Raw genomic sequence first — 12,791 nt, 5'->3', positions numbered from 1 at the left:
GCTGAGAAGGAGTTATTCAGTATAAATGTTTAATTTTTAAAATCATAATCTTATGTTACCGTATAAGAATGAAAACCACATAGTGTGCTAATTTTTTTGAGTGTTAGACTTTCATTGTATGACTTAAAATCTGACACAATATTGGTTGTAAATTTATCTTTCTCTCTTGTGCATCATATTTGAAAAGGAACCTATATTATCTTTGGCTTTATATTATGAAGCAATTAACTCATCAAAGCACTGTACAAGGACAGTTGTTAGTAGTATGTGATCCAAGGTTATATCAGAATCAATTTGCATATAAAACTTTCTGTGGAATTTGTTTTGAGGTTCTCTGAATATGTGAAGAGGGGACAATATAAGGACAAATGGGAGATTCTCCCATTAATATCTGAAGCTACTGAGAGTCAAGGTGCCTCACCTTTGTCCACAGTGTGTTGTTAGTGGACCTATGCATTGTCTTTCCACAAAACAGGAAAAAGCCAAAAATGGATGTCATAAGATAGCTTTCCTTTCTAGGCAGTTCTAGAAAGGACCTCTAGATAAGAGTTATTTTCAGCCACTTTTCAGCGATTTTCAGAGTTGGTAGTTACCATTAGAGAGCCTGAGCTGGTTAATTAAAGAGCCTTTCCAGAACAGCAGATACCAAAGGCTGGATCCTGTTTTTGACTTAATTTTATATGGACCCTGGGACAGATACCAATAAATGATCCCAATAACTTTATTATGTTTCTAAAAAACATAATAGAGTTTTAAAAGTCAGCAGTAAAAGTAACCATATGCAACTTACTTCATTAACGTGATCTTTTGCCTTTAAAATATGATACTTTTCAAAGATGTCCATTAAGAAGGACTTTTTTGCTCTTGAAAGTTACTAAATGAAAGTCTCAAAACGTTCATGATTATGAACTTTAAGAAGGAAATAAAATGATGAATCTCAATATAATCACAATGATTTATATTCAAAATTACAAAATTTGACATTCAAAAGTGTATAATACCTGGAGTACTACTTTGGTACAGCTTTCTGGTTTTTAGGGTCTACTCTTCACTTATTTTGGAAAATAATTTACTTGATAATATAGTAATCATCAATAAAATCTTTTAAAACGGGAATATTTGTTCCCCTGACAAATAGCTATTTTATTGAGTTTTAAATAACATCTTTCTTTTTAAGGGTGTTGGGAAGACAACATTAGCCCGTCAGATAGCACAAGAATGGAAATGTATTCGTGTAGAAGGTAAATTTCACTTTCCCTCCCGATATTTTAGTATAACTTTCAAATATGCATAAAAAGTAAAGAATTTTACAATGAACACTCATATAACCCATCTACTCACCATGTTTATAGTCTGTGATTAACATTTTGCTATACTTGCTATATCACACATTACTATCAACTCAGTGAATTATCTTTATAATAGCATCAAACATGTTTTGCCCTTCGGTTAGTCCTACTTTTCTTCATAGAATATAGGAGGCTTTATGAAGGATCTTTGACTCCATGCTATTGCTTCCATTTCTCTGATTTCATAATTTAGAACTGTTGAGGATACGAGTCTTTGGGGTGTCTCTTTATGGGAAAATAAGAGAAGAAACTCTCACAGCTGCTCTTGGGAATATTTTCCAGGACTTAATTTGTAAATTGACTTGCATTCTTTGCAATATATAAGACAAGGGTTGATATCTTTATATATAAATATTTTGTTAATCAATATAACTTCTTATGCCCTCAGAGAAAAACAATCCACAAAAGTAGAAACAAAAATAGGCAAATATAAGAAAAAAGAGTTTAATCTCATTGTTATTCACAGAAATGCTAATTAAAATAACACTGACCCATATTTGCCTATCAAGTTGGCAGTAAATTTTTAAAGTTTATACAATCGTTGTTTGCAAGAATGTTATGAAATGAACATTCCATGGGCTGTTAGTGAAATTGCAGTTGGATACACTTTGGGGAGGGGGAAAAACACATATACACAAAAACTTTAAAATTTTCCTCTTTCTTTGATCAAAAAATTCATTTGTAGAAAATCTTAAAGAATAACAAATGTTCCATAGATTATTAGCAACTAGGGACATAATACAGCTCCTGGGTCCTCCCCTGTCATTTCTATTGCAGGATGTCTTCATCAAGGGACGGAATATTTCCTCTGAAAAAGGAAGCACATTATTCATATTTCAGCTTTAGAACCCTTTTCCTGATCAGTTTTATCTATTCCATCATTTTTTGATGCATATTTTCCTTTTATACAACCAATGCACTAAATTAATGGGCTCTGGATATAACAGTATGGTTATAAGTAATATAGTCCAGATACTTTTGTGCAACACTTCACAATTTCCTAGTCACTGTCATATAGACAACCTCATTTTATCCTCATATTCTCTTGCATGTTATACAGTGTGTAAGCTCACAAGGCACAGAGGTGTTTAGGAAGTTGGCTTCCCCAAGATGGCCAAGGTCTGTTCTCTGTGGCATACATTCTACTGCCTGGGCTCTTTGGTTAGACTTAAGTGACATCATGTGTGTAAAAGTGCTTTGTAAACTCTGAAGTGATATACAAATGTTAATTTTTGTTACCAGTTACAAAACACCCGAATGTGTTTCTTAATTTGACAATTCTAATACTAGTTTGTGCTAATATTTTGAATTCCTATTTCAGCTTTAACAGTTTTGGAAGAACTGATTGCCAGTGAAACCGAATCAGGAGTTATGGTAAACAAATCTAAATTTCAAAGTTATTATTTTTTTTAAAAAAAGCTCTGTCTCACAGATATATTATACAGTAATGTAAAATATGTGTGCTTTTCTTAGTTGCAGTCAATGCTGGTCAGTGGTCAAAGCATTCCAGATGAACTTGTCACAAAGCTAATGTTGGAGAAGCTCAGCTCCCTAGAAGTCTCTCACTTTGGTATGTTTATTTTTGTACATCGGTGGCTATCAAAGCAGCCTTAAAACTTGTGCTTTGTCTGTGGCACAAATAATTTCTGGAGTTGCTCTTTCTTTTGCCCTGGCACAGGTCCTAGAGCCTGAATTCAGTTGAGCAGCTCAGAGAGTTTTACTTCTTTTTATTTTTCATACTCTACTTTTGTAAAAACAAATTAAGTTTATGTGATCCAATCTTCTTTAGCATTGTGGGGGTTTTTTGTTGTTTTTTCTAAAATATGTCTTTATTGACATCAGAGAGAGGAAGGGAGGGGGGGGAGAGAGAGAGAAACATCAATGATGAAAGAGCCATTGATCAGCTGCCTCCTGCACGCCCCCTACTGGGGATTCCGGGCATGTGCCCTGACCCGGAATTGAACTGAGATCTCCTGGATCATAGGTCAGTGCTCAACGGTTGAGCCACGCCAGTCAGGCTAGTATTGTGTTTTTCAACAAAAGCCTCAAAAATCCGAGGTGGTCCTCCCAATGCTGACAGCTTCTGCTGACTGCTTTCCCATTCACCTTGAGTGTGATTACTAAGTCCTGTCAATGGTTTAGGTTTCTCTGTATTAATCCACACTTATCATGCAGGAACAGAGAGTAGAGTAGCCCCAGCTTACCCTCTGGCTCCAGATATTGGCAGGCTTCAGCCTGTTCATCCATTCTACCCCATGACTCTGAACCTGAGAAGTGTCCCTACACTCAAACAGAGGCTGAACTGGGGCTTGGGAATTGTCTGACCAGGGGGGATGAGCTGGGCAAGGCTTGAATTCAATCTAGGGTTAGGCATGCTGTCCCTTTCACCATAGTATCTATCCACCATTGTGATGCGTCAGACCTAGACGTTAATGCCAGCCTTTACGTCCCAGAGGAGACACTGGTCAAAGTCTTGAAAACAAGTTTGAAAAATGTTGTTAATCAACTGAGGTCTAGATTAATAACAGGTGCCAAACCAAACTAGGGGAGGGCTGATACAGGAAAGCAAAAAAGCAAGAACAGCAGGAGGAAACGAGCAGAGAAAGATCTGGCCCAGTTCCTGGGACAGTATCAATGCATGCAGTGGCTGTATTTTTGCAGCAGTGCCTTGAGCTCATTTAAAGAAGCTCGAATAGGATGAATGCCTTAGTATACATCCTATTAGGATACATACATACTATTTCAAAGTGTTTCAAAGACAACAGCAAGTGCAAATAAGGAAGCCAAGTTGGAAACTAAGGATTATAGCAAAACTGGAGAGAATCATGATATAACTCACATATCCAAACCCAAGATAACAGATCTCCCTTTCTGCTCTTTGAAGTTAAACTACTTAGGATTGCTTTTCTGGATAGTGTCCCACACATAGAGGCAGAAAGTAAGTGTTTAAGAAAGCTTAGGAGAAATTGAGACATTTAATGAAGTTTTTGATTACTGTGAGAGTTGTTGATCTAATTTTTTTTAAATAAAAGATTGTAATCAGCATGTTCTTAAGTGAGGATTTTGAGTTTGGCTTATTAGACACATTTATTCGTCTATGAACAGATGCTTAGTAGCTTTTTTAGGCATTGTATAGGATACCAGTTTTCAAGCTTTTTGGTCTCAAGACTCCTTTATGCTTATAAGAATTGTTGAGGCCCCAAAAGAGCTTTTGCTTACATGGGTTATATGTATTGGTACTTATCATATTAGAAATTAAAATTAAGAAATGTTTAAAATATTTGTTTAAAAAATAATAAAACAGTTACATATTAACATAAATAGCATATTTTATCAAAATAATCACATTCTTCAAAGAAAAATATTTAGTGAGAAGAGTGATATTGTTTTATATTTTTGTAAATTTCTTTAATGTCTGGCTTAAGAGAAGACCTAGCTGGATTCTCACATCTGCGTCTGCTTAATCTGTTGCAATATATTGTTTTTGTTGAAGTACATGAAGAAAATCCAGCTTCACACAAATTGGTAATTGGAAAAGGGAGAGTATTTTAATAGTCTTTAGAATATTTGTGGATATTCTTGATCCTACACCAAAACTTGAAAAGGGGAAGTTTAAGGTTAGTTGCATTGTAGAATCTGAAACCATATCAGTGAACTTTTCAAACTCTGTTCCATTAAAATCCATTGATCTGTCTTGCACTTGGAATGAGTCCTTAACTGAGGCATGATTTTGTGGCACGAGGCATTGGTCATTTGGAAAATATTGGTCACTGAGTTTTGCAGACCTTCTACATGTTTACACATTTCATTATACAATATCAAAAACTCACATCTGTTAATATTACCACCAATCTTATCAGGACAAGTTTTAAGAATTGGGATGTTGTTTAAGCTTAGGGCAGTAGATACAAATTTTCCAAAATACTAATTTTCACTTGCATTTTGTAATTGGCAACAAATACTGTCCGTTGCTGTCCTTGAAGTGAGAGGCTCACTCCATTCACTTTTTATAAAATGTCTGCCAAATATCCAAAGCTAAACAACCATAATTTGTCAGTTGTTCTCCCAAGAAGAATAGTTCCATTAAAATAGCAGAAAAATCTGTTAAAGGCTTTCAGTTCCCACTGAAGGAGTTGAGACTTTATCCTATTAATAAGAAAAAAGTTTCTCAAGCTATTGCTTGACATAATTAAAGAAATATATTAAGGAAATTAATGTGATGGTGGTAAACAGGGTAAATTTCTATGAGAAGATTTAGGTTTCTGGGTAGGGATACAAGCCAGTGAATGTGCTAAGCCAAAATCACTGATAATTTCTTATACTGTATGAGAGGTACCTGGGTGTTTTATTACTCCCTATAACTTACATAAACATGATACACATATATAGTCTGTTATATTATTAAATAGTAATTTAAGAAAGAAAAATAATATACCATACAACCTCTATAAAATACTTTTACCATTCATCAAATTATCTTTACGAATATGAGTTAAAAAAATTGTTAGCATGGAATTTCCTTCCATAGGCACCTCATGTGCCTAAAATAAATTGATTCCGAATTTTAAAAGATATCTCCTCCTAACCCAATTATTTCATTTATTATCAGAAAAATAGTATTCATGTCTTACATAAACATACTTCCTTTACTAGTGATTTAAAAGTTTTGATAGATGATTTTAAGACCTGCATTAGTATTCAATAACTAGATGATATTTAATAAAGTAATAATAATAAATCCATGCTTTCACATGGATAATATAAAACTTTAAAAATTATATTTTATTCTACAGGTTATATTATCACTGAAATACCATCACTTCCACAGGATGCCATGACTACTTTGCAGCAAATAGGCTTACTTAAAAATTTACATTTGAAACCTGATATTATAATCAATATTAAGGTAAGAAGTTGTTTTTTAGTATAGTTAACCATTCTTTTTGATGGTAGTGAAAATAAAGGAATGTGTACAAAAATTTTAAGTAGTTAGGGAAATACTAATTTATCATAGAGACTGAGCTATACTCTCTTATACCTCTGTACTTTTGCACCCAAAGCTCTATCCACAGAGGACACCTCCTTGCCTCTTCACCAGGTTTAAATCGTAGTCATCCTTTGGAAGTCAGTCAAGTATCATCTGTTAAGAACTTTCCACCCTAGGGCCACTCCCTGCATACCAACCCACCCATTAACTAATTCATTCTTCCCCCACCCCCCACCTGCCTCCCCATCACATTACTTCTCTGATGACCATTTATATTACCCTCTTTTCTCCCTCATATTACCTCACTATATTGTCATTGACCAGTTTCCTTCTGGACTCAGCCTTACTTGAAGGCAGGAACCATGTCTTACATAAACATAAACTAGCACAATATTTGGCACCTAGCTGACACCTAATAAGTTTGCCAGTTTAATAAAATGAAAGGACAAACAAATGATTTGGATGTATGAATGTTAAAGAGCACTACTAGACTGGTTACAAATCAAGGCTGGATCCTGTTCCCACTTCTCTCCTTTCTCAGCTGTTAGAATTTGGTAAGCCACATTTAGTTGCCTCAGTTTCCACTTTACAGAGATGATAATAACTGCCTTATGGGGTTGTGATAAGAATTCAGTGAGGTAAGGACTACTTGTTTATATGAAAATGAATAAGCTTCTATATTCATACCCTGATTCCCCAAAAGGCTTGACAGCTCAAAATAAATTCAGTGGTTCTCAGCTCGGGTGTTGGGACCCAGTGGTGTGTGGAGGTCAGCTCTGAGAGAGAGGTGGCACTGTAGTGCTGAGCGTGCAGCCCCAGCCACAGGTCATGGTTGGAGCCAATCAAAATCCCTGTGACCTTGAGACTGTCACATGTGAATATGTGTATAATGGAGAGAAGAAAAGATCTCAAACAATTAACCGAAGCCAAATACAAAGTCTAAGTCATGGAAAATATAGATCGTATAGGAATATTAAGACTTGGTGGAGCAAAAGCACACAGGCTGTACAGCCCCAAATGTTTACTAAATTTGGGGCATCAATTGGATCTAAGTTTGATGAGCCAGAGTAGAAGGGGAAGTGTGGCCAGTTATATAAAATTCATGTTGCCCATGAAAAGACAAGCCATTCCTCAGGAAAAACAACTCATTAAAAATGAGAGAAATATCTTACATGGATCTTAATGTAAGAGATTGTTAGTGTAGAGATGAAATCCTGAACCCCATTTATTTTGGAAGTGTAATAGTGAGTGTCCACAGCAGTTTCTGCAGTGTAGCCAAAGTATAATCAGAGGGACTAATGTGAGACAATTTGGTACAACACACACTTCTCTGATGGTTTAGCCTTATTTGGGGATAAAACCTGGAATTTCTAGAACAGAACCTCTTAGCCTGGGATTCATGAATCCTTCAGCATCCATGAACCTCCTGAAACTACGTGCAAAATTTAATGTGTATGTGCATTTTTCTGAAACAAAAGCCTATGACTTCCATCATTCTAAAGGGGGTTTGTATTACAAAAAAAAAAAAAGAAAATGGTTAAGGGCCAGTAATCTGCAGCAGTGGTTCTCACAGTATGGTTTCAGAACCAACTGCATCAGCAGAACTCAGAAGCTTGTTAGAAGTGCAAATTATTGCTGTACACCTGAAACTAATATAAAATAACATTGAATGTCAACTGTAATTGAAAACTTTTTTAAAAAAAGGAAGAAATATAAATTCTCCAGCCCCACCTGAGAACTATGAGTCAAAAACTCTGGGGGTGACGTCCAACTCTGTGTGTTGAAAAGCCCTTTATGTGACTGATGCCCACTGAAGTTTGAGGACCACTACTCTGAGGCATGTCCTTCAGACTTAACCCCATGTTAATCACTTTCTACACGTAAAAACAGGAGAACTCAAGGCAATAGTCTTTGTCAAGGACCCACAATGTGGGTATTCTGTGCAGCTGAGTAAGAGCATACACATTTTTAAAATTACTTGAATGAGTTGAGATTTTTTCTGTGGAAAATTTGGAAGCCTAAATAAAAGTCTTGCCTCAATAAATAGCCCTCCCATCTCCACATAGAGGGGGCCTGAAGAAATCAGAAAATGAGCAAGGGAGGTTCTAAAGTTTCTTGCTTTCTTTGTTTCTCAAAGTTGTGATACATGAGCTGTCACATCAAAATCACTGAGGATGCTTGTTAAAATGGCTAAGCCTCACTCCAGACTTAATAAGTCACAAGGGGGAACAGGAATTTCTACTTGCAATTCCCTATATATAGTTATACCCTAATGTTTGAGAACCACAACCATAGACCATCATCCAGAGTTTTTAATCCTGAAAATTATTCAGAGCAGGATTTATAGCCTCAAACCCTAGTTATCATTACTAATGGTGCCACCAGAGCATGGGCTATGGATCAGAAGGCCTGGTTTCAAGTCATAGTTTCCCCTCATGACATGGTGATCTGAGACCAGAATCTTAACCTGCCAGAGCAGTTCTTCTCTGATCAGCAGAATAGCTTTAATTATAATATTAGATTACTTCTCTTTAATTATAATATTGGATTACTTCTCTTACATGATTAGCTTGAGAATTGAGTCAAATATTACACATGTGAAAGCACTTTGAAAGAAGAAAGTTACTCATAGACTTTGTTTTTTTTTTTTTTTTTTACTATCCAGACTCAGTTTTCTCATTTAGAAAATGAAAAGGTTAGACTAGAATAGATGACCTTTCAGGTCCCATTCATGATTACCATTTTATAAAAAACTTCACCCATAAAATTATACCTATTGTCAATACACAATATATTTTTTTGTTGAAAATATGTGGATGTTCCCCCATTTTCCTCCATTCTCATCCCTTTTTTTAATTTTATTTTTTTCAACTACAGTTGACATCCAATATTATTTTATATTAGTTTCAGATGTATAGCATAGTGGCTAGATATTTATATAATTTATGAAGTGATGCCCCAATAAGTCTAGTACCCACCTGGCACCATACATAGTTATTACAATATTATTGACTATATTCTCTATGCTGTACTTTATATCCCTGTGACTGTTTTGTAACTACTAATTTGTGCTTCTTAATCCCTTCATCTTTTTCATCCAGCCCCACAACCCGTCTCCCATCCGGTAACCATCAGTTTGTTCTCTGTATCTATGAGTCTGTTTCTGTCCTGTTTGTTTTGCCCTTTAGATTCTACATGTAAGTGAAATCATATGGTATTTGTCTTTCTCTGTGACTTATCTCACTTAGCATAATGCCCTCTAGGTTCATCCATGTTATTGCAAATGGTAAGATTTCACTTTTTTATGGCCAAGTAATATTCCATTGCATATATGTACCACATCTTCTTATCCTTTTGAAATTAATGTGACAGAATCCTCCTGTGTATCTTTGCAGGCTAACCTGATTTTCAGTTGTATTTCTCTGACTCTTTCTACTGTTATTCTAACCCTCTTTTACCATCTAAAACTTACGATATTTTTCTCACATATATTAATTTTGGATAAAGAAAAGTATTTACGTAGCTTAAAAGTAGTGTCTTGTGTCTCTTGGCACATGATGAAACCTGATACAAAATAACATTTAAAATACTATTATTTGAACAGGGTTTTAAGGAATTTTTTTGTTTATGTATTGCAAAATATATGAATAGGGAGTAAAAGCATATTCAACATGTTTTAAATGATTGCTAATGTTTCTTAGTGCCCTGACTATGATTTATGCCAGAAAGTTTCTGGGCAAAGGCAGCACAGTACTACAGGGTACATCTATACAAGAGATCAGTGGGACCCGGAAGTCATTGAGAATCGAAGGAAAAAAAAGAGAGACGCCCAAAAAGAAGGAAAAGGAGAAGATGAAGGGGAAGAGGAAGAAGAGCAAGAAGAAGAAGAGGTACTATCCTAATACCATGTACTGTACTTTTAAAATTTATGACAGTCTTCAAATTGGACAGCACAGATACAGAACATTTCCATTAGTGCAGCAAGCTCCTCCACACAGCTAGAGGGTGCGTGCCCTTCAGAGGACTGCTCCCTCTCAGCCCAGCCCGGCCAACTATTGCCATGAGGGACAAGTGGCCTATTTTTACCAGGTGGTCTGGTTTCTCCAGATACCAAAATCAGCGTAGCGTTTTAAAACAAAGTAGTTGGCAACTAATCTGAACATTTTAAAACACCATTTAGACTGTGGAAAATTTGATATTAAGAAATCTATTAACAGGTGATGGGCTGGATTAAATTATGGAAGATAGGAAGGAAAAGGAGAAGGGACGGGGAAAGAAAATAGAAAAAGAAGACAGGAAGATAATTAAAGACAATTAAATGCTATGGAAGGTAATTAAATTAGGCCTTCAGGCTGGCTTCAGCTCCCAGGGCTGGGTTTGTTGTGATCTCTGCCTAACAGCACAGCCATGTTCAGAACAAACCTGCTGCACACTTGGGTTGATGGTGTGAAAGTGTTCGCCTTTATATACACACAAATGTAAACAATCTCCCTGAACTGTAATAGCTTTGTTACTGCTCTCCTGGCTTCCACTTTCCTCCATCCTCCTCACCCCATTCTATTCTTTCCAGAAGCCAGAGCCACTTTTTAAAATATGACCCTCAGTGACTTTCTATTACCTGTAGATGAAAATCCAAACCCCTCACATGGCTTACAAGGCCAAGGACCCGGCCTCTCTGATCTCATCCCCACTGTCTCAGCCTGTTCACTTATTCCAGCCATGATGGCCTTCCTGCTAGTCTTCAGCTATGCTGAATTCAGTCTCACCTCCTTCAGCCTTTGCACCTACTGTTTCCGCTTCCCTTGCCTACCGCCCTCTCCTCCAGATCTTCTTTATATGCTTGCTCCTTCCTGTCACCTCTTACCCCAGAGATGACATCACTGGAGACCATCTAGAAATATACCCTGCCATATGTGATTTTAAATGTACTAGTAGCCACTTATCTATTTATTTATTAATTAAATATATTTTTATTGATTTCAGAGAGAGGAAGGGAGAAGGAGAGAGAGAAACATCAGTGATGAGAGGGAGTCATTGATTGGTTGCCTCTTGCACGCTCCCTGCTGGGGATCGAGCCCGCAACCCAGACGTGTGCCCTGACCAGGAATCAGACCACGATCTCTTGGATCATAGGTTAATGCTCAACTGCTGAGCCACACCAGCTGGGCTAATAGCCACTTCTTTAAAAAGTAAAAAGAAACAGGCAAAAGTAATTTTAAAAATATATTTTATTTAAGCCTATATATCCAAAATATTATTTCAACATGTAATCAACATAAAAATTCTAAGGATGATGCATTCTTTTTTATCCTAGGTTTTTGAAATCTGGTGTGTATTTTACATTTACAGCACGTTCCAATGTACATTTCACGTGCTCAATTGGTATGTGTGCCTAGTAACTACTATGTTGGACAACACAGGCCTAACCCCTTACTCTGCTTTGTTTTCCTCATAGCACTTGTCCCTGTCTGAAATTATGTTATTTGTTTACTTGCTTATTATCTCTACCCCACTAAATGTAAGCTTCATGCAGCAGGAACGATATCCCCTGAGCCTTTAACAGTTCTCGGTATACAGTAGGTTCTTAATAAGAAGTTGTGTAATGACTGATGTACGAGCATGCTAGCAAAGTCCTCTGCTACAGAGAGAAGAGCGACAACATCTTTTGGAAAGGACAGTGTGTATTATGCTTCTTTGAAATGTACAATCTTGGGCCCAGTAATTTTACTTTTAGGAACTATGTTAAGGGAAAATATTAGCAATATAAAGATTTACCTACAAAGCTAGTCAGTGAAATGTTGTTTATAATTGTGAAAAATGTGAAACATTCTTGTTGTTCAACTATAGAAAAATGATTAAATAATCATATATTTAAGGATATTAATATATTATTTGACCAATAAAATAGTATTGGTATTTCAAATAAGTTATAAATTGGTTTATATCATAGATAATATTTTTCAAATGGTATAAAACAGATTTATATGCATTGAGAAAAACTATAATTAATAATTAGATAATAAATATGATAATAATAAGATAGTAAATATGATATTGAACACTTTCCAGGCCTTGGGCTGAGAACTTCTGCATGTACTATTCCCACTGCCTTGAAATGTTCATTCTCCAGGAATCTGTGTGGCTCTCTCCCTCATTTCCTTCTTTGTTCTGCTCAAATGTTACTTCTTCGGAGAACCCAACCATGACCACCTGTTTAAAATAGCACCTTCTCCCATTACTCTCCATCACCTGTATCCTGCATTATCTTTCTCCCTCATACTTAAGCACCACCAAACTTGTTATATATTTATTTGTCTCCTTGTTTATGCTTTTTATGCCCCAACTGGAATGTGTGGTCTATGATTCCCAGTGTCTTAACTGGTTTTATTCACTATAATATCTCAAGCTCCTGGAAGTGCCTGCACATAGTAGGCACCCAATCAGTCTTTACTGAA

The 12,791-nt window shown here is 36.1% G+C and overlaps 1 protein-coding gene across 1 annotated transcript in view; it reads left to right on the top strand.

The window, feature by feature from the left end:
- AK9 (adenylate kinase 9) overlaps positions 1-12,791 on the top strand; it is a 96,705-nt gene that overhangs the window by 7,767 nt on the left and 76,147 nt on the right. The window contains exons 4-8 of the mRNA XM_081139531.1: positions 1,178-1,241; positions 2,671-2,723; positions 2,823-2,919; positions 6,143-6,255; positions 10,038-10,226. Coding sequence (XP_080995657.1) covers positions 1,178-1,241; positions 2,671-2,723; positions 2,823-2,919; positions 6,143-6,255; positions 10,038-10,226 — 516 coding nt within the window. The remainder of the gene's footprint in view (positions 1-1,177; positions 1,242-2,670; positions 2,724-2,822; positions 2,920-6,142; positions 6,256-10,037; positions 10,227-12,791) is intronic.

This window comes from Miniopterus schreibersii (assembly GCF_964146895.1).
Source record: "Miniopterus schreibersii genome assembly, chromosome: 6".
NCBI classification, from domain to species: Eukaryota; Metazoa; Chordata; class Mammalia; order Chiroptera; family Miniopteridae; genus Miniopterus; species Miniopterus schreibersii.
The sequence above is the reverse complement of the archived record's forward strand: the minus strand, read 5'-3'. Positions and strand labels throughout refer to the sequence as shown.